Below are 21,909 nucleotides of genomic sequence, written 5' to 3'. Positions count from 1 at the left end.
GCTTTCTTCGCAATTCATCTCCTTATTAACATAATAATGCGTTATTCATAAAACTAAGTTTAGCAATAAAACTCCAAATTTCTTTGCATTTGACACTATTTACACAATATTTTTTCCAGTGCAAACAAAGAGCAGCCAAAACCATCATCTGTCTCAGTTAGATTTACATAGTTATTTTTACTTTTGCTGTTTTCTTCTTTTGTAAGTCCCCTGGCGTGTAAAAAAAACTGATGTACAATTTATTCAATGTTCTCTACTGTACTTCATCTGCTATGAATATAATAAAAATATATGATTTAAAAAAAAATCTTAAAGTAAAACAGAAGCTAAATTTGTTTAAATTGAGACTGTACTGCTCACAACGTTGCTTTCTACACAAAATGAATAAATACTGACATCCGGTGGCCAGCCTTCTGATTGTCACCCATTGTGTGTGTGTTTGTATTGAGGCTGTATTTGAACGCTGCAACAATCCAATTTCCCAAGCTGGGATCAATAGAGTATCTTCATCTTTAAACACTTGTGAGTCACAGTGTATATACACATTAGTCTTCTCTTTCTTAGAATTAGCATAAATAATGAACACTAACAATGCTTAAATTTAATAGCAGGCGTTAATGTTCCTCACACTTAAATATCTAAAAAGGAAAATGAGGGTTTAGGCTTTGAGATTACCCGTGTTTGCACTCTCTAAAAGGGAACTATTTGTGGACAGAATTAAATTATAAAAAAAAGACTTTAGAAATGTTCTAAAATTGAAAAATTGATATAATTGTAAGTGACCAACACAGTTTTTGTAAAAAATAAAAAAACAACAACACATTTTAGAAGTTCACACAAACGGGTGTAGGTCAGGTGAGGAAGAAGAAGACATGGTTTCATCACCTTTGAGGCTTTGCATCCCCAGTCAAGTATCTAGATGGATCAGATGAGGCATTCTCCTCCATGGAAATCTCAATCTTGAAAAATGTAGACTTCCTTTTGTACCAGCACATAAAGTATCTGCTAAAAACTGACCTTAAGCTTGGGAGTTTAATCCATACCCCACACCTCCATCTTGTTGTCGGCCTAGTTGGAGTGGAGCTCCATGCTTTTACCCATCCAGCCGAGTTCATCTTTCCTCTCATCCCATTAGAGCTTATTGTTCAGATTGAGCAAGGTTGTCTCTGAGAATGAAACTCCATGTTCTTCAATAAACCATAAGTAGGTTGTACGTCTAGTGGGGGTTCCTTCCACTTCAGGTTTAACTTCTCTCAAACGTTTGTCAGTTCATATGCATCCTTTTTCTTTCTGTGTCTGTCCTGCAACATTGTTTGGTGTTTCACTAAAAATGTTGAATGGTCTTGTAATCAATCTGCAATGTCTTCAAAACTGAAAGTGCTGCATTCCTCTGTCATAAAATTGTCAGTTTTTGACTTTTTAGAATCTGTTAGATCAAATTTAAGCCCATTCTATCTAAATAAAATAAGCTTCCTCTATAACTTACCACACCTGGTAAAGACTGTTGACCTCCTTAGATGGTCAACCCCCCCACACCTTCAGTTACGCAGTTCCTCATCATGTTTGAATCCAATATGGGAATTCTCAGCCTCCCTAAAGTCTGCTTCAGGTTACAGGGGTGTCTATTTGGCCGATAGTTGAAGCACTGATTTTAACCCTTGTGCTATCTTGTGGGGTCCAGATGACCCCACTCCCAACGTTAACGGTGGTAGTGGGGTCATCTGGACCCAGACCAACAGCGGATCCCCTCTACATCTTACACAAAATATTTTTTTAGATCAAATTTTTTTACCCTTACTAAATATTTCACAATAGTCACAATAGTTAATTACAGAAAAATGAAACAGTGCCGTGGAGTAAAAATGTGTTTGCCACATAGTCATGGGCAAATAAAGACAATTTTTTATTTGATCAATATATATTCTTAAATAAACTACTACCATATGAACAAGAGAGAAAAACAATCTTTTCCTCCTGTGTGTTTAAAGGAAGTCGAAACTCTATTCTGTTTCTAAGCTACCATCATGGCAGCTCTCTCCTCTGCCTTCTTCACCTTTCCTTTCATTGTTCTGACATTCTTTAGTCACACCTGAAACCTTCCTCCACCTGTTCCAACCTGCTTACACTCTCTATATCCTGTGATTGGCTTTCTCTATACAAAGAGAAGTTATGGTTTCCTCAACTCTGCACATCTCCTTTTTAAAAAAGGAACCAGAACATTTCTCCTCATCTTTTCATTTTCCAAGATCTTATTAAACAGTCCAGTCAAAGACTCTACAGGTATGTTTTCAGAACCAAATGCCTTTCCACTCTTAATATTTTTTGGTGTCTTCCCCCACAACAGACACCTCTTCTCTGTGCTCTCTAACATTGTCCTTTTTCATCAGCTATTAAAAGTTCTTGCTCCATTTTTCCATCACACCCGTCAACACATTTTTCTGTAAACTACAACATTGGTTATTTTGTTTAGTTTGGTTATACTGAGAAAATTTGCCATTATATGCCATTAAGTATCTCAGATGAGAAACGTGGTTCTAGCTGCTGCAAATAGATAAATGGCGTAAACTTATATACCTTCCTCGAAGGCCCAAAGCACTTTACAGTCACAGACCCATTCACCCATTCACACACACACAATCACACACTGGTGGCCGCTCCGCTGCCAAACACTGGCACCAACCTTCCACCAGAGGCGAGGTGGGGTTCAGTGTCTTGCCCAAAGACACTTTAACACATGGCAGGCAAGTCGGGAATTGAGCCGGCAATCTTATGATTGGAGGTCAACTGCCCTACCACTGCACCGCAGCCGCCCCAGATAATCAAATGTCACTTTGCTGTCTTAAATCTCTTCCTGACACAGATAGTAATCTGCATTTACAGATACAGCACTGTTCTACCTTCCTCTGAAAACACAATGACAGTCCCATTCACTCATGCACACACATTCACACACTGATGCCGGCTCCGCTGCCAAACACTGGTGCCAACCTATGATCACCGGGAGCAATGGGGGGTTCTGTGTGTTGCCCGAGGACACTTTGACACATGGGTGGAACAGAACGGTCAATCTTCTGACAGAGGTCGACCGCTTTACCTCTTCACCACGGCCTATGTCAGTTTGGTCAATCAAACAAAAACTTACATTTTACTCTTTCATTACTTGTTTAGATCAAAGATCATTTTTATTTGAAGTTTTTGGAAATTTGGATGAAGTATCAGTGTCATGTGACTCCTGCAAACAGACATCACTTTTTCAGGTGAGGACGGAGAACTGGGTTTTGTTGCAGTTTCTGTTCCAGAGCCTTGTATCGTTCATGGGCCAACTCCTTGTGCCTGTAACAAACAAATCAACACATGACATTATCCTGAGTTCCTTATAATGCTGATGTGATCTATGTGCTTTTGAGTACAACTTTCTAAACTGTGAGGATCAACCCATGAAGTCATGAAGTCAGCCCAGATACCCACAATGATTCAAATGATTCTTTGCTTTCATTGTGTTATGAAAAGTGTTTATGACATTCTGCGTTAGCCCGCTAGAGGCAGCCAGAGGGATTTAAAGTCGTAAATTTATGAGATTAAAACTAGTAAATTTACGAGAAGAAAACTCGTAAATTTACCATGCAGCAGCAGCAGCAGCAGCAGCAGCAGACTGAATAAACTCAATTGAACAGGTAAGCTGAATGTTTACTATTGTTTGGTTAACGGTTTTATTAATGTTTTCTTTATTGATGGGTGGTTTGCAGGATCTCTGCAGCCGTTGATGAAGACATCGGTGTCCCTGCAGCTGTCTACTTCTATCCATTCTTCCTCCAAAGACAAGACCTCTAAGTCTGTGTGACGCTTCCGTCTGAGGAGGAGCAGTTTTTGGCAATTTCAACGTTCTGCTAATGTAACAGACTATTTTCATTCATCTTTGTTGTTTTATGTTGAAACGGGACGTTTCATGTGGGGGAAGGGACGTATATAACAGTTTTTACACATGCTGATCTGCGCATGACAGGTTCATGACAAATGGACTTCTGGGTATGTGAATGAAAAGGAAAATAAAATAGCGGTCCTCTTCCCCTAAACGTGTCTCTGAGCTCCTTATTTTACTGATGACACTTTACTTTACTTTACCAACACCGAACCCCGGAAAGACGGCTGCACAGACAATTATCTGATTTTGAGTCCCTCTCATCTTTCATCTTCAAGCAAGGCTCCGATAAACAGACAACTTGGGTGTGTTTTCCTCGTTTCGACTTTAATCTCAACATTTCAACTTTTTTCTCAAAACTTTATTTAGACTTTATTTTCGACATTTTGACTTTTTTTTCCTGTAAGTAAGAAACAAAAAAATTTATCCTCCAGAATTTCTTTTTCTCGTGGCACAAAAACTCAGATGGATAGATAGATGGATTATTTGCTACAAGGCACTACATGTAACTTTTGTCCGTCATGAAAAAGTAGCCCGCCTGCGACTACTTCACTCACAGGCTGTCAGAAGGATGAGTTTGTTCTTCCCCTCTGGTCACCAGCGGGAGCTGATCCCGGAGTTCTATTGACACTACAACCCCCCAGCGCACACTTCCTGGATGCCTCACACCTGACTCTCATTCATCAACCACAGCATACTTAAGCTCTGCACTGAGTGAAGCTCAGCGCAAAGTATTGTTTGTGCCACTCTGCCTTCCTTTCCGAGCGTTATGTGCAGACCAGGGGGGTATTCCAAAAAGCAGGTTATGCTAGCTCCCACGGTAAGTTTGAGGCTAAAGAAGTGTACAACCACCGCTTTCGGTTCCAGAAATGGAGGTATGTTTCAGGGTATGTCAAGTTCCCCTAGCAACTCATGCTCTGAACATAACCTGGTCTGGAGCAGGTTTAGTTTAAGGTTAGTTTGTTTTTTAGAGAGGTGAAGCAGCATGGCGTGTCCATTTGAAGATGATTTAGTGGATGAAGAAGCTCAGATAATACTTTTTCCACCATGAGGGGCTGATAAGACCATGTATGGATGTTGGAAAGATAAACTTAATTATTTGCTTCAGTTAAGATAAATCATTTTTTGAGTTCAGTCAGCTTAAAAATAACACAGTTTTAAGACATTTATTTTACTTTCATTCAAATTAGTTATATTAAGTAGGTGTAACTTTGGTGCTGCTGTTAGATCGGCAGCGCAAGGAATTGTGGGATACCATTCCCTTTACCTGTCTGGACGGATTTGTTTAATTCTTTCTGCACCATGAGTGAGAGGGAAGGAGAGGGTGATGAGTTTATTTAGCACCCCTAGTGCCATGTGGTATTGCAAAAACTGAAGTTGGAATCAGAGTCATGATAACTCAACATAAAGAATGTATTCCAAATCCAAACTTCATCATTCATTTTCACGATACAAAAATGAGAATATCTGCAGCCTCAAATTCAGAAATATGAGAGTTCAAGAAGTACAATAAATTAATAAAGAAGAATCATTTAATTTCAACAGAGATATCAGCATGTAAATGTTGTAGCACATCAAATGAATTTGAACTAACATCCTAATCTAACTGCAGTTGAGGTGACTGTAGGAACTTTTAGTCCGTCCATTGTGTGCGTGTGTGTGTGTGTACCTGTGTGTGTGTGGGTGTGTACCTGTTGAGGCGAATCTGAGTGGCTTTTATCTGTGTTGTTTTTTCTGAGCAGAAGCATTGGTATTCTTCCAGCTGCTTTTCAGTCATTGTGAGGTGGTTTCGCCGGTACTGGTTCTGTTTTGCATGCAACTCCCGTGTGTCCTATAACCCAAATGTGACCATGTAAGTACTGGGCCCCAATCTACAGTTTACGTATAAGCAAGCCTTAAGTCTGGATCTTCAAACTAACATAAGTGGTCTGCAATCAGAGCAGAAGATATTTGATTGAAGTTTATAAGTCGCTGCCACATCCCAGCAGCCCAGGTGGGCTTTCGTGTTAATCAATATTCCAAACTTTACAACAAATTATATGACGTAACAGTTTACACTATATGAAGGTTCAAGTACATCAGAAGCTGCAGTAGTTATTAGTTTCCATTTATGATGGCTAGAAGTGAAGAACTGTGTGAACCATTGGTTGATTTCCCCATCACCAGAGCCTAGAAAGACGGAGTTAATGATTTATGGAGTTTACAAAATAATCATAAATAAACATTAAAGTGAGAAACCGCGTCCAACAATCCACCTTCTCATAACGCTCCTGGAGGAGGTTGGCTTGTGCCACCATTTTGTCTTTGAACTCCTCCAGGAGGCTGTGATACAGCCTATTGGCCTCCTCTGCGTCCAGGTTCTTGCTGATCAAAACCTTCCAGCTTTCCAGCGAGTTTTCATCCTTCAAGGTCAAGAGAAGAAACAGATAATATGATTGTGTCATTATACTCGGTGTGTATTGGTGTGTGTGTTAATGTTTCACCCTCTGCTAGAGGTAAGATTGGGCCTAAATAATCCAGCCCGACCCGACACAGGCATTAAAGCCCAACCCAGCCCGAACCCGACCAATTAACTTATTTGCAGGCCCGAGCCCCAAGCAAACCTGAAATTTTAATTTATCCCACAGTATTTTTGGCAGAAAAAAACGCAAGATTTCTTAAGGTTAAAATAATCTACATATTTTTATGATCATGATAAATGCATCTGGACAACGAAATAACGCCGGACCACAGAATAAGAGGCCAGACAAAGAGAATGAAAGAGAGATCTTGATGCGCACTCGCTTCATTACGCGGAGAAATACTGCAGCCGCGCTTCCTGTTTAGTAGTAGTTATATAGCAATTACCTTACAGCGCCTTCTCTGTTTTAACCAGATTATTTATTTATGACAAGTATTCCTTAGTTTAGTATCCACACATCGTTTTAGTATACATTTTTATAAACATATATTTATTAAAAAAGGCAGCGAGAGAGAAGCCCGGCCCGACCCAACCCGAACGTAATGATTGTCATTTTAGTCCCCGACCCGGCCCGAAATTCGTTCTGACTCGGGCTCGGGCTTAAGATCTTACCTCTACCCTCTGCTCCTCGTCTTCGCATGTCGGGACAGCTTCTTTAATCCTCTTCCTCAGCTTCACCTGATTCTGCTCCTGCTCCCTGCAGGCCACAATGTCCTCTATCTGTTCACACATCACACATGTTCATAGAGTTAATCAAACCAAATGCAACAACACATTTAATGATTGGAAAAAAAGATCAGATTTGAAATCACGCTGCTCTCATGACTTTAAACTTTTATCTAGTTTTATTTACTCTGAAAGTTCCTTTCTACTTAATTTATCCTTACACTGCTGAGGTTCCAGGTTCAGTTCAGTTGGGTTGAGATGTGAACCATGTCGTTTACAACTTTTTGCAAAGAGCTACGTTTTTGTTATAAATCTTATTAAAGTGCATCAAACTCCTGAAAACATCTGTTGTTTCTTCTTATTCTTAAGTTTAAAGACCCCCTCCAATTAAAATAGTGTCTTCTTTGGTGTTTTAACATGTTCTTGTGGCATTTTTCTGATGATAGAAGACAAATAAAAATTAAAAAAACTACTTAAAATTGCATTTCTGAGCATTACTTTATTGAAATCACTGTTAATAAAGAGCAAATAAAAAATGCAGTTCAAAATGAAGTTGATATGTGACGTAAAAAATACGCTGGGTGGGCCACAAGCTCCCTGGTCCAAGCTCTGAGCAACTCAGAAGTGAATTTGTGATGAACTACTGCTGCTCTGCAGAAACTATGTCCAAGAAAAGGACATTTTTCTTTGGCTAAAATTGGCAAAATTATAATTAAAAGAGCTCTGGGGAGGCTTTGAAAATAGAATGTGGGGAGACTTTAAAGTTTAAGCAATCATATCCTGTTGAGCTGCCAGTAAAATGTGACTTCTTATCCTTTAGTGAACATTGAGGATGATGTATTCTTACCAATGGTTAGGTAAGGTTTTGAACAATGACTAGTTTGTGCTAAAATGGGTCTGCATGTTTCAGCATGAGAAATGAAGATTATACTCATATACAATAATTGAAGTACAGGAGTACATTTTCCTGACTTTAAAAGTCATGTGAAACAAGAGAACAGGCGTCTCTGTTTTCCAAATCATTTTTTTAAACATGTTTTTAATGAGTTCACTGAGAAAAAGTTATTTGTATTTGTGATGAGTTTTTAACGATGTGGAATCGATAACACTTTTGACTGTGGGTTTGCTGATATAGGGGTGTGGCCATCTGTGTGTAACTCCTGATCATTAGATTACCAAAGAAACACAACTGGCTGACTCCCATTTAAGAGCATAAAACAGGAACTCCTGCATTGTGCCTAAAGACAGCAAGCACAGCTTTGCTAGTTTTGCCCCCTAATCCACTGGATTATTATGGGCCTTTACTGTCAGTTTTTTTCTTTTCTTTTTTGCTTTGTTTCTGTCTTCTTGGGTGGAAACATCTTCTTCTAATTCATTCATTTTCTAATCAGTTTGTTCCCTTTCGGGGTCACAGGGCTGCTGGAGCCTATCCCGGCCACTCGAGGGCGAAGGAAGGGGACATCCTGGACAGGTCGCCAGTCTGTCGCAGGTCCACAATCACAGAGTCCCTGGAGAAAACCCATGCATGCAGGGGAAGAGCATGGAAACTCCACACAGAAAGGTCCCCCATTGGTAATCTGTTTCAGGTCCCCCAGCCCCCCAGCCGGGACTTGAACCTTCTTGCTGTGAGGCATGTGCGCTAACCACTGCCCCACTGTGCAGCCCTCTTGGCTGGAAACAACATAATCAAATCTGGCACTTTTAGTTTTTTTTGGCATATCTCAGTGAGACAAACCCATCTGTCAGTTGTCTTGCCCAATTCATCCAACCACAGATATGAAGGAAGAAGTTAGGTTTTGGTGCCAAAAGGTAAGGATGTTTATCTATGTTTGGAAGGAGGGACATTTGGAATGGGGACTGACGTCCAGGGACAACAAGCAACAAAGTGGTTGCTGAAAGACCTCCAATGGCTCCAACCACTATTCATGTACTGATAGAGGAAGGACACTCTATCTGCACATGACAATATTTTTTACAGGTTCATAAAATCACAACTAGGGTGCACAGAAAAAAAAATTGTTTGACAGGCTTACCTCTTTCAGTGAATCTTTGATTTCAGCTGTCAACTTGGCTTCATCATCCTGCAGGGCCCCCAGTATCTTGAACAGGGCCTGTGTGGAAAGAGGCTTTGCACACAGGTCCACCTGGACAGCCCACACACACACAGACAGACATGCTGTAACTTCAGATTTGTGTAAACGAAGACCATTTAAAGACTGTATTTAAAATGTTTAACAGGGAAACCTACATTAATACTCACCTGGAAGGTGGACACACAGTCGTTTGAGAATTTTCTGAATAAAGGCTTTGTAAGGATTCTCCTGGATGGAATAAACCTGTGATCCATTAAGTGATAGGTCAACTCAAACTGTTCCTCAGACACCAGGAAGACTCGTTCTGCCACGTCTTCATTTGCAGGTTTGGCGGCATTCCTATGAAAGCGCTCTACCACGGTCTGAAACAAATATCCGTCATGGACATAACACACACACACACACACGCACACACACACCCACACACACACACACACACACACACACATCAAGTGAAAGAGCTGCTGAGACTTACAAAAAGTGCATTATATGTTTGTTATACAACTGCATGGAAAGTCTTGACATCGTGGAATGTGTCTGAAACCTGAGAGCTCATTGGAGCCCAGACTAGTGAGGATCTTTGCTTTTGTTTTTGACATTATTGATCTGTAGTTTTCATGAGTGTATGCTAGATTTTGGATTTGGTCATATCAGATTCTGTTAGTTTCTTTTCTGCTTCCATAACCCCACCAGGTTTAAATTTGTAGTTACCAAACAGTTTTTTCTATTTAGCTAAATCATCCCCTTCAGTAATAAATGTATAAGAAAAATGATCATTGTGTAATCTGTATGTTCAGCTTCAAATAAAATCCCATTTCAATCATCTTTGATCTGTTATTAAAGTGTTCCCAGAGGTTCTTTAATTATTATGTTGTTTTTAGATACTACTAGAACATGTAAAAACACCAAAAACACTTTTTCATTGGAGTTGGCCTCTAAACTTTGTTTTTTTCACTTTAAGTAACTTTAAAGATGTTTCCTTTTTTTGAGGTCTACATAAAAATAAACTACATTCTTAGAGTCTCTAGCAAAATTGATAATAACAGCAAAGTGTTGATCCTCTAAGATTGGCAGTTTGCCTACCAGTACACGCATCCTCCTCAAGGGACTTTTCCAACAAACTGAATCGTCAAACTGATCAGGTGGCTGAAAGATGACTTGTCGGTAGCAGAGGAAGTCCCTGCGACCCTCGTAGAATTCCTCCATCTCATTGGTTGACCATACCCTGCGTGCCAGATAATCAGGGCGAGCGTAGCTGCTGAATTCCATCTGTTGCTCAAAGCCTGTGCTCAGCGAAGTGATCCTGTGAACTGAAGACTTCTTCACTCAGGTCACTGATTCAGAAATAACAAGAAACCCACTGATGCAGTGTTGCAGGACATTCATTTTAGCACACAGGAGTGACCTGACACACTCAGCATCTTTAGCAAAAAAAAAATTTATCAGTTGGGTAGATTGACTCCACTACTCATACCATAAATGTTTGTTCATTAGAAATGCATCATCATGTCAAAGTGAGACACATCTTACTGTCAAGATGCAAAAAAAAGCTCTGCCAAGCTTTGCAAACAGAAGGTAAGGATGCAGAGGTTTGGATGACATTTCCACAGAGCTTCACACTGTCTGCAAGAGATGGAATGCTTCTACACCGAACAAAAATATAAACGCAACACCTTTGGTTTTTATCCCATCTTTTAGGAAATTAACTCAAAGATCTGAAACATTCTTTTGTATTTACAAAATAAACATTTTTCTCAAATGTTGTTCACAAATCTGTCTAAATCTGTGATAATTTGCACAGATTAATGTGCTGAGATAATCTATCCCACCTCACAGGTGTGCTATATCAAGAGGCTGACTAGACAGCATGACCATAGCACAGGTGGGCCTTCGGCTGGCCACAATAAAAGGGCCACTCTGACATGTTTTGCTTTATTAGGGGGTCTGGGAACTCAGAAAACACGTTAGTATCTGGTGTAACCACCACTTGCCTCATGCAGTGCAACACATCTCTTTATCATAAAGCTGATCAGGTCTGGAATCGGTCACCCCACACTACGCCAAACATGCTGTCTGCAATCTGCCCTGAACAGTGTAAACCAGGATTCAGGCGTGAAGACAACATCTCTGCAATGTGGCAGAGAGCATTTGATTTCAAATTGGTAGCGATGAACTAGTGTTGAGGTTGAAAGCCCGATGAGGACAACAAGCATGCAGATGAGTTTCCTTGAGACAGTTTCTGTGCAATAATCATGCTGTCTAGTCAGCATCTTGATACGGCACACCTGTGAGGTGGAATGAATTATCTCAGCAAAGGAGACGTGCTCACTATCACAGATTTAGACGGATTTGTCAACAATATTTGAGAGAAATGGTTATTTTCTGTTTGTAGAAAATGTTTCAGATCTTTGAGATCATCTCATAAAAGACAAGAGAAACAATGAAAGTATTGTTTATATTTTTGTTCAGTGTATTTATGTTTATTGTGGGAGAAAGTTTAGTCAAATAAGACACATTTTCTTACATAAACCCTTGGTGTAAAATAAGTGATCTTACATGTAGCAAAAAGTGCTAAAAACAAGAACTGTTGTGAGGTTTTGCCATTAGTAGGGACACTTTACTGACAGCTACTGCAGAACTGAAATAAATTGGATTAAGTTTACTGTTGTCACTTTGCAACATAAGACACTATGAAAGGAGGTGCATGTCTGTTCATCTGCTCTGAGTTGAAGTGAGTTGAGTTACCAGCAGACTTACACAGGAGCTGAAATCGTCTTCCATATTTGAAGCGCTCAGAGGTGGAATCTTTGAGTTTGTTGACTTCTCTCTCCTCCAGGCTGTCATTTCTGTGTTTGTACCACTCCTTCACCATAGCGACCTCGGCACCTTCAGCATTCACACATGAGCCAGAGGACCTTAGCTTTTATGTCTGCTCAAGCCTTCTTCTACCTTTCTACATGTCTGGTCAGAGTACTCATAAGGTGCATCTAAAAGTGTCCATCCTCAGCACTCACAGTCCTGGTCTTTGTACGTGGTGAGCCGTGTAATGACGCCGTCTGGATTCAGATATGGAGCAAACTTCTCCAGCTTTGCTTTTTTATAGAAGGTCACTTTCTTCCCGTCGGGCCAGAGTGTCTCCAGGTCTGAGGAGCAAAAAGAAAGGCAGGTTTCGTGGTGCATGACACACAAGTATGAAGGTGAGAAAAATCAAACCAACATGTCATGCATGAGTCCATCATTGTTCACCTTTTTCATGGATGCTAATAAAAGTGACCCAGGATCTGGGCATCTCAAAGACTCTGGGCTGCTCCTGCTTCCAAGAAAGTAAACAGTTAGACATTCGTAGAAAAGCCAAAGGTTGATTGTAAACAGAAATGCTCATTTTAACTGGAAATGATGACAGTATTTATTCTTCCGTCCCAGTGTTTAGACCATGAACCCGTGTGTATAAACGTTGCTGGTCAGAGTTTTGGGTAGTTTTGTGTCAACAGAACAGAAGATAAAAATACAACAAACGCATGAAGTAGTTAAAAAAATGTTTTTCATCAAGTAAACTGAGAAATTGAGTTAAATAGAATGCAAGCTGTTTGCAGTGCTTGCTGTCTCTGGAATTCTAACCAGAGCATCTACCCGAAGGATAAAAAAATTGGCTTAAACTGGTTTGTTTCAGGACAATCCTTTAAAGTCCCACTCCGATCATCTAGTGATCTATTGTAAAAGTGTTCCCAATGGGTTTTTTTATCATGATTATGCTGTTTCTAGCCTAAATGAAAAAAAAAAGTTTTGTTTTCTAGGACGCTTCTTTGGCGCAGAGTACTAAGCCTGTGCCCGTTTCCCATCATACCTCTCCCGCTAGCTTACAGGCCCTCACAACTCCAACCTAACAATAGCAAGCAACAAAAATGGCGGGCAATATTAAAACTATCCAGCTGTACAGTTTAGATCCAGATGCCAGCTCAGACGAGAAAAACAAAGATGTCCATGGATCTATTATAGCATTTATGCAACAACTACAAGCTTTTCATATGGTATTTTTCATCTGCTCCTGATTTACCATGATTTGAATAAAAAATGCTCAGAAATGCAATTTGAGCGTAATTATATAAATATATGTCCTCCATCATAAGAAAAAAGCCACAAGAACATGTTCAAAACACCATTTTCATCAAAGTGAGCCTTTAAAGTAAAACTAAACTTAAACTGATTTAATAAAATGTATGAGAAGTCCAGATAATTTATTCACTTTTTGACTGATCAGACCTTACTTTGACTGACATGCTGCGGTGGGACTTTACATGTGCATAAGAAAATATTAAACAGATGTAATATAGAGGTCTAGATTTTCTGTTTCCATCTCTGAATATCTGCTGGCCTTTCAAACATGAACAAACATGGTACCTCCTTTTCAGTGCTGATCATTCTGTTCTCTTTTTTGTTCAATACATCCAGAATCAGCTGTTTCCTGCTGGTGGCACCATGCAGAACTGGCTCCCATAGGTTTGTATCGTCCAGGTCAAACTTCAGTCCCTAAACATGAGAAACATGTTTCCAGAACAAGCAGACAAACAGGTCAGAAGTGTTTAGATTCATAAGATGCCTTTTTAAGTTGAAACATTTCTACTGCACTGATGGAAACTAGAATGCAGCTGTTCTGAACTCACAACGCAGCCGTTCCTGCAGTCCTGCATGTTAACATGATAGTTCAGATCATTCCACACGCTCTCAATGCCCAGGAAGCTGCTGCTGTCTGTGGGGTAGCTGCTGCCGGTGAGAGGGTCAATAAAAAAGTTCTCCCGGATGCTGCCGCTCCCCGCCAACACCAGGACCCAGCAGTGCACCCGTAACCCTCGTAGCAGGTCTTCGGGTTGCTGCTGGCTGTCCTCCTCCTGACAGAAAAAATTTCTCTAAATGGATTTAATTCAGAGCCGGTGAGCAGAGCAATCATAATGTACGACAGAACTCAGAGTGGAGTCACTCAGCATCTGAGTCGTGATGATGTCTAACTCTACCAAAAAAGTCACTGCAAAGTTTTCCATGATCTAATATGACATAGTTTATTTAATATAAAAAAACTCTCTTTCTATTCACAACTGAACACAACAACATAATAAAAATGTTTATGTTGAAAGATTTCTCACTTTCCTCTGAAATATCAGAAACAAGAGTCTTAAAAAGCCAGATCTGGGATCATATTTAGAGAAATTGATATCACGTCTACAGCACCATGCATAGGCAAATATTTATCTGATTGATCACCAACACATTACCACATTATTAAGAGGTAATGCATTTGGTAAAATGGAGCAAATATATATCTATTGATGCCAGACTGAAGAAGCTATAAAGGAAACAACAGTTTTAAAAATATTGTTGCTCAACAAGGTTTTGCCCTTTTTATTAGCTGTGTGTTTTTTTTCAAAGGATGGAAAATTAAAGGTTTGTTGTTATGCTAAACACAGCTTTTACCCCAAAAAAATCTAGAAAAGGAAACGTCTAGTTTGTAAAATGATGTCCACACATATAATGAAGTTTGCATCTGCAGAAATTGCATTTAATGGTGAAGAAAAATTGTCCGTGCAAAATAATTTTGCGCTTTTCAACACCCATTCAATTTTTAGAGGGCCATGAATGACTAAATACTGTAGTAATGTCAGAAAAACAAAGCTTCATAGTGCTTAAATTCATATTTTTAGACATTTAGTTGTTTCTCTGCATGGCACAAGTGGGATGGAAATAAACACAAGTAAGTGTTACATCACCATGAGTTCCTTGTCAACATTGAGAAAATGAGGACATATGATCATTTTGCAAACATAAATGACATAAAATGTAAGAAAAATATAGAAAATATTAATTTAAACACTATGGGGTTTACAACCTTTCTGTCATGATCACATTGCTCGGTAAAGAACACATGTTAAAAAAAACTACAGCTGATCTGGAAAAACGTCTGGCTTGACTGACCCGTATTTAGCTTCACCACAGTCATGGCGCCAATCTGCGCCACGTTTGTACTGATCACATGAGAGACTGACAGACAAATGTAATCCCAGGCTTTTGTAACTATAAATTAATTGCATGAATCAAAGGAAATTTTAATAAGTCAGCGAAAATTTTAAAATCCACTTTTTTAAAAAGAGCGATGCCGGTTGGCTGCTTACAGGAGAAAGGTGCTGATTGGTTGATCAGTTCAGATAGAATGTTCTTGTAAGAAAAACCAAGGTTGGAGTTTGTCTATGTAGATTTCTGTGTGTAGAAAAACTTGTGTGCAGGTGCTTATATGAAGATCTAAAAAAAACATTTGTAAAAAACATATTTTTGCTGGTGTGCAAAATATCAATTAAAAAAAGACATTGGTATGGACAAACTCCAAAATATTCTGCTCTTACAATTTTCTTTTGCAGTTGCACAAATTTAGTTTAAAGGTGTAAAGCTTATTTGCATGTGTGAATATCATTTAACAACTGTGAAATATGTTTGAAAGGAATATAACTTCATAAAAGCCTTTCTAAATTGTTTAATGTCCTGCGTAAAGCTGTGACAGGAAGCCTACCTTAACGTCAGAGTCCAGTAGGGGGCAAGGAAACTGGCTCTGGTCCAGCAGACACATCTCTTTGGCTGCATAGCCGCTGACACAGTAGGCGTCATAGTTGATGCCAAGCAGCAGGCTGCACAGCAGGGTGGCAAACTCAAAACATGTGGCCCTTCGAGTCCGTAGGACCGACGTGGGGGAAAACAAGTGTTTGGGCTGCAGCAGAACACAGTCTGGATGAGACACACAACCCTAACTGACAAAGCCCTGTGGTCTGTGTTCATTAGCTTGACACATGAACGCCTCTTGACTCAATGTGAACTGTGAAAAGTATTTGTCGGCTCAAACGTGTCCCTGATTACATCACTGCTTCACACTAAACTTCAGCTCATGAATAACAACAGCAGCTGAGTGATGTTTTCTGTAAGGCTTGGTGGTGATGATCCAACCTAAACGCTGGACACATAAGCTGTTCTTTGACAGTAATCTAATGTAAGACCTTCAACTCATAAAAGACTATAGATGCCATAAACATCGTTAGTTGTTTTTCACCTGTCTGCATATCCCTTCAGGGGTCACCACAGCAAATCAGCTTGGCACTGATTTGCACAGGAGGTTTGGCAGAGTTTTACGCCGGATGCCCTTCCGGACACAATCCTATCCAGGCTGGGGACAGACACAGTAGGACCGAGAAGAGTAGCGAGAAAGGTCTTATTCAAGGACCCACCCTCAATAATGTCATTTCGTTATGAGACGTGCCAGTCCTACACACAGCCACTGAGCCAAACAGCTGCTAAAGTGAGTATCCTCCACACAATGAGCTCATTTGAAATTTGATGGCTATTACAGAGCCTGGAAATCTTTTAATTTGAAGCCAAGCTGTTGTAAAGCTACAGTCTGTGGTTCTGACCAGGTCTACAGGTGGCTCCAGAAGCTCCAGGGACAGGAAGTTGGCCACAAAGTAAGCGCAGCCCTGCCAGGTTTGTAGTTCACAGTGGCTGCTTGCAGAGGGCTGAAGAGTTGTTGATACAAATTTCTGCCAATGAAAAACATAGGTGTACTAACAACTCAGAGAAACAGATTGGGCAATAAAACATTTGAGGAGAGTTACCTTCACACCACACTCGTTGAGCGGGCAGAGCAGCAGCGGTTTGCGGTCAGGAAACAAAACCGTGTACTGACGCTGGAAACTGTCGGCAACGTTCAGTAGTCTGGTCTCCACCACAGACTTGGTCATGTAGGACTCTGGGTTACTGAGGGACAGCACACACAGTTTTACAGATAACATGCAGATTATCTTTGTTAGGAATTTAGCTTTTTGCCTTGTGAATGATTACCACTCATTTTTGCGTACAAAATGATATTACAACAGTTACGGTCACAGCAACCAAAACCAGAAGGCTGTTGGAGAAGCTAAATTCAAATTCACAGAGGGACATCATGAAAGTTTAGCCACATAATCACAAGGATTTTGACATTGAAGGGTGCTCTGTCAAATTGAAGGGTCTGTACAAGCAAAGAACTTATCTCTACTGTACTAAAAAGGTTAATTTAAGGTAGAGAGAGATATGATGCAAGTCTTAATTATGCTGACTTAAGACAGCAGTTTTTAATAGCTTGAATAGCAAAGACTCATCTGGTCTTCCAGGTTAACTGAAACTATGTTTGTAGTTTGGTTTTTAGTCACACTTACTGTAAGCTGTGCAACAGAAGAACAACAAAAAGAGGTAACCTTATCGGAATCTAAAGACTCAGTTGTTTCTGAAGGAAGTAAAGCCAGAGGAGAATGTACTACAGGCTCAGGCATAGATGTCGTTGGACATGCAGCATTGATGGGGGGGGGGGGGGGGGGGGTTGGTGTTAACCATATCAGCAGTCAGTGCAGAAAAACCTGTAGCTGAGATGGTTTAGCATGAAATCAAAAATGCAAGAAGAGGTTGAAAGATTTAAAAAAGCGGTTTATGCATTAGGTGACACCTGAGCTGGGATGACAGAAAGAGAGAAATCGTCTCGGAGAGACCTAAGTCCCACTCTGATAATCTTTTGATCTGTGTTCAAAGCGTTTTCAGTGGTCTTTTAATTATGATTATGCTGTTTTTAGCTAAAATGACAAAAAAAACTGTTTAGTTTTTTTGAACATAGTTTCTGTAGAGCGGCAGGGTTCGTTAACTATTCACCTCTGAGGTTTGGGTGGGACTGTTGGCACGGAGTAAGCCTGCCCTCATTACCCATCATCAATAGGTTTACATGATCTCCTGCCCCTCATAACCCCAACTTATCATTACAGGTGCAAAAGAATTGTGAGCAATATTGGAGCTATCCAGCTGTAGTTTTGATCCAGATGCCAGACCCCACGAAAAACAAAGATGTACATGCATGTCTATTTGTCTGCAAGTGGGTAATGAAGCAAAGCAGGGAGCTTGTGGCTTGCTGACTGTAGCACCTGTATCACTGCTACAAACTTTTTCAAACAACATTTTTGCTTCTGCTACTAATTCACAACAATTTGAATAAAAAAATATCCAGAAATGCTATTTTTATTAAAATTATCTTTAACTATGTCCACCACCAAACCAACACCAACACCAAAAATGTGATTTTCATTGGAGTTGGTGTTAAAGGGAGAATTTTAGTTTGGAGTAATAGATAATTTTCTCTCATCACTCCAGAGTTTGAATACATGAACAGATGAGGATCCATCACATTTATTGTGTTCAGCTGCAGCTGGCCTGTCAAAATGTAAGTGGCGGCGGAATAAACTGCTGAAACGTTCAGCAGCAGCTTATGTATTCAAAAACCATATAAAACCTACAACTATTACAGAACTCGGTGGCACGAGTTCTGACGAGAAAAAAAATAGAATACATAGAATTGGCTGCAAGTGCAGATGAACATGGATAGAGAACTACAGTTTCCATATTCCTTGTAGTGACTGGTTGTAGAGGCTTTGCGGCAAAGTCGGCCTGAACTTTGCTGAGAACTGAGTAATAATTGGGTATTAAAGGGAAGAGCCTAAAGCAGATGATTGCAAAACTGCCAACATTGCTAATGACTGGCTTAGTGCCCCTGCTTATTGCCCCTGCTTGGTCATCTAGCTGAGGTGTTGGGGTAACGTTTTTGTATTGTGTGGAAATCGTATGTCAAACTGGGTTGGGTCTAGCTAATTGCTATCTTGGCTGGTGTCCTACATCTCTTTTCTTTTCTGATTCCTCAGAAATGCCAACTTTCACAAAAAAACTCTTCTTTTTATAATTTCATTTTCCATCTTCCTCCTTTATTATTCTCAGTCTGTCAAAAATTGCATTTCGTGTTTTCTTGCCCGGACGCTAAGGCCAGACGCCAGACGTGGAGGATGGGCTTTTTTAGCGATCCCTTGCTGGCTGCACCTCTTCAACATCTGCAGGAGTTCAGTTTCAGTACAAATGGACTGGACAACTGTGAACAGCGGAGAACTTGGGTTTCCTATCTTTGGAACATGGAAAATAACCAAGAATGCCAAATCAGAAAAGTACAAATGCATCAAAAATCATAGTCAATTTAGTTAAAAAGTCAGTTTTTCATTAATATTTTCATATTTTCCAATAATGCCACATATGTTCTAAATCTATCCATGATACATCCAGATAGCAGAAGGAGTTTGGCTTCATTCATTTCTGTTGAGTAGAGGACAACCCTCCTTTATGATTCCACAGTCTTTCCTTTGCCCAACACGAAAGTCAAGGCTTGCTTCCATGATGTATCCTGACTCCTGGTTCATTCCTATTTCCCGTTTTTATCTTTAACTGTCAGGCTGTTGTCCAAACTCACAGCAAAATAAAAACATCAGCAGCTGAAAAAGCCTCTCACATTTCTGAGTGGAAAACAGTACACACATCATTTTGACCTTCACAACCCTTTGTGTGTGTGTGTGTGTGTGTGTGTGTGTGTGTGTGGTTTGAAAGCTCACCAAAACTCCTGATTGTCATGGGTTACGGTAAGCTCTGGCTCTTCGCTGTTTTCTTTCTCTTTTTCCTCCCCGATTCTGAGCTGCTCCTCAAAAGCAGACTGCACTGCAGCTTCCATCTTCTTGCCAGATCAGCAGATGTTAGGATTCACCTGAGGAACCCACAAGCAGACAGGAATCAGGAACTCAGACGGTTCTCAACCAGGTCACAACAGACTGAAGGAGTTTTCAGGTAAAGCAAATCTTTTAAAAGGACGGTCATTCCTAAAACTAACCTAAACACAGATGGAGCCATTGGAGCAAAAAGCAGCTGCAAAGATTTAAGTTTCAATCCATCCATCCATCCATCCATCCACCCACCCACCCACCCACCCATCCATCCATCCATCCATCCATCCACCCATCCACCCACCCACCCATCCATCCATCCATCCATCCATCCATCCATCCATCCATCCATCCATCCATCCAGCCATCCAGCCAGCAAGCAATCAACTAATTTTGCTTGCAAAGGGAACACAAAGGAAGAATCATGCTAAAAAATATTATACATAAAAAGTTAGAAATAGATACATTTTTATAGTGAAATAACATGGCCTAAGCTATAATCATGTTTCAAGTAAACATGATTAGCACTTTGACAAACCTCTTTATCCAAATTTAAACTGGAATATTAAAATAATATCAATATTAGGGTTATTTTTTTTAAAAAACCTTGACAACTTTTTTTAAAAAAAAAACGAAAATACTCAAAATAAAGCAACGGATAAGCCGTTGTTTTCTGCTTTTAATGACCTCCCATTGAAGCGCTGACGGAGACACGAGCCGCCGTTGTCCTGGACGCTGAACGGAAACGTCACGCGGATCCAGTTCAGCTCTCAGAAGTTCTGCTGGTCCAAAACTTGTTGTCTAAAACGAAAAGCTCGTTGGAATTTACCTTTTTTTTGGGGGGGTTGTCTTTTATCTTTAGTTCTTACCAAACCAAACTTCGCTAGCATTCCAAAGACAGAACTTACGGTCGCGCTGTAGCCATGGCAACAGCGAGAGGAAACCCGAGTTGACCAAGCCGCGTTCAGGAACCCTCGGACATAATAGGGTCCTGAACGAAAGTACATCGAAGAAGACCTCTTCAAAATGTCTTCGATATTCAGCTTGGGACCTCATGCTTTCTCTCTATAAAAGTTCGATTTGACTATTTGGCATTTATCAAAGTTTTTTTCTTTTTAACTTAACTTTAACTTATTAACTTGTTATGTTAGTTTATTAGAGTTTCAGTCTTAGTCTCCCTCGCCAAAATGTACAATCTTTGAAGTTTGTTTTAATCAGTGTACTGGAATGTATGTATAACTATAGCAAGTTTACTATAGACCATGTACATGTAGTGTAGGAAGCTGAAGCTGAATACTTCTTTATACTCATTTGGAACATTGAAAGCTAACAATATATAATATTTAAAATGTAAGCTTCAATTTTGCCTCACTTTTAATATTAGTATACTTGCACTTAAACACTTAAACAGACTACCTTCTGCTAAGGGTGGATTTACACTTCTGTTTAACTTGTCCTTTATGCAAAATCACTTTATGTTATGTAGAAACTGCATACCATAATGTAAACTATGAGATGAAATAAGGCTTTTTCCAGTCAAACGAACTAACTTTTGCTGCATGCAACAGGACAGGACATCACAGGAATGACATGTGATATTTACTTGAACTACACTTGTTTGCCTTTAGGCTGCTCCCTTCAGGGGTCGTCACAGCAAGTCATCTGCCTCCATCTAACCCTATCCTCACACCCCCTGTGTGACGTGGGTTGATGGTTCCCCCACTGTCCAAGATGATAAAAGTTTCTGGGACTTCAGGGACAATCTGAACTAAACTCCCTGGTCTGTGACACGAAGAGCCATCATGAGTTGAATCTGGTTCAAATAAACACATCCAGAAGGTTCCATTATGGAGAGTTTCAACATTATACATGGTGGTTTAGTGGTCAGCACTGTTCACTTACAGCACATATGTCAAACTCAAGGCCCGCGGGTCAAATGTGGCCCGCCATGTCATTTTATGTGGCCCGCGAGAGCATAAAGGTTTTTAATTTCTTAAAATAAAAAATAAATATTGGTGTGTATTTATTCATATCTAGGGGAATCTGACTTGAAATATCAGATTGGGCAACTATACATTAGGACTTAAACACTGTCCATATAACCTAACCTGACAGAATCAAATGTAAAAGGATTTATGCTAGAATAGCAAGCAAACACATGTTTTTTTTTTTTTAGAGAAATTTATT

General features: G+C 39.9%; 1 protein-coding gene across 5 annotated transcripts; it reads right to left on the bottom strand.

Moving 5' to 3' along the window:
- Positions 1-3,156: 3,156 nt before the first annotated feature.
- Positions 3,157-20,670, bottom strand: drc7 (dynein regulatory complex subunit 7). Of its 5 annotated transcripts, none has more exons than XM_023956989.1 (18): positions 20,592-20,663; positions 20,410-20,523; positions 19,618-19,766; positions 16,783-16,924; positions 16,582-16,707; positions 15,693-15,887; positions 13,801-14,025; positions 13,538-13,666; positions 12,386-12,452; positions 12,154-12,282; positions 11,897-12,025; positions 10,223-10,449; positions 9,307-9,501; positions 9,080-9,190; positions 6,993-7,100; positions 6,175-6,321; positions 5,611-5,750; positions 3,157-3,333 (listed from the first exon to the last, which is right to left on the bottom strand). In XM_023956989.1, exons 3-18 carry the CDS (start codon positions 19,731-19,733, stop codon positions 3,246-3,248), a joined length of 2,274 nt encoding a protein of 757 aa, XP_023812757.1. In that variant the 5' UTR covers positions 19,734-19,766; positions 20,410-20,523; positions 20,592-20,663; the 3' UTR covers positions 3,157-3,245. The 5 variants fall into 5 exon arrangements, with proteins under 5 accessions (XP_023812757.1, XP_023812761.1, XP_023812760.1 ...); XM_023956993.1 differs by having other exon boundaries at positions 12,386-12,449; XM_023956992.1 differs by lacking the exon at positions 20,410-20,523 and having other exon boundaries at positions 20,631-20,670.
- Between the last annotated feature and the right edge of the window lie 1,239 nt (positions 20,671-21,909).

The sequence above is a fragment of the Oryzias latipes genome, chromosome 7, assembly GCF_002234675.1.
Source record: "Oryzias latipes chromosome 7, ASM223467v1".
In the NCBI taxonomy this organism is placed as follows: domain Eukaryota; kingdom Metazoa; phylum Chordata; class Actinopteri; order Beloniformes; family Adrianichthyidae; genus Oryzias; species Oryzias latipes.
The sequence above is the reverse complement of the archived record's forward strand: the minus strand, read 5'-3'. Positions and strand labels throughout refer to the sequence as shown.

Coding starts and splice junctions, on each gene's coding strand:
- drc7 (XM_023956992.1), bottom strand. CDS start 19,733: ATGGAAGCTGCAGTGCAGTCTGCTTTTGAGGAGCAGCTCAGAATCGGG. Junction 16,708..16,782: donor TCAACGAGTGTGGTGTGAAG/GTAACTCTCCTC, acceptor TTTCATTGGCAG/AAATTTGTATCAACAACTCT. Junction 12,026..12,153: donor CACGTACAAAGACCAGGACT/GTGAGTGCTGAG, acceptor TGAATGCTGAAG/GTGCCGAGGTCGCTATGGTG.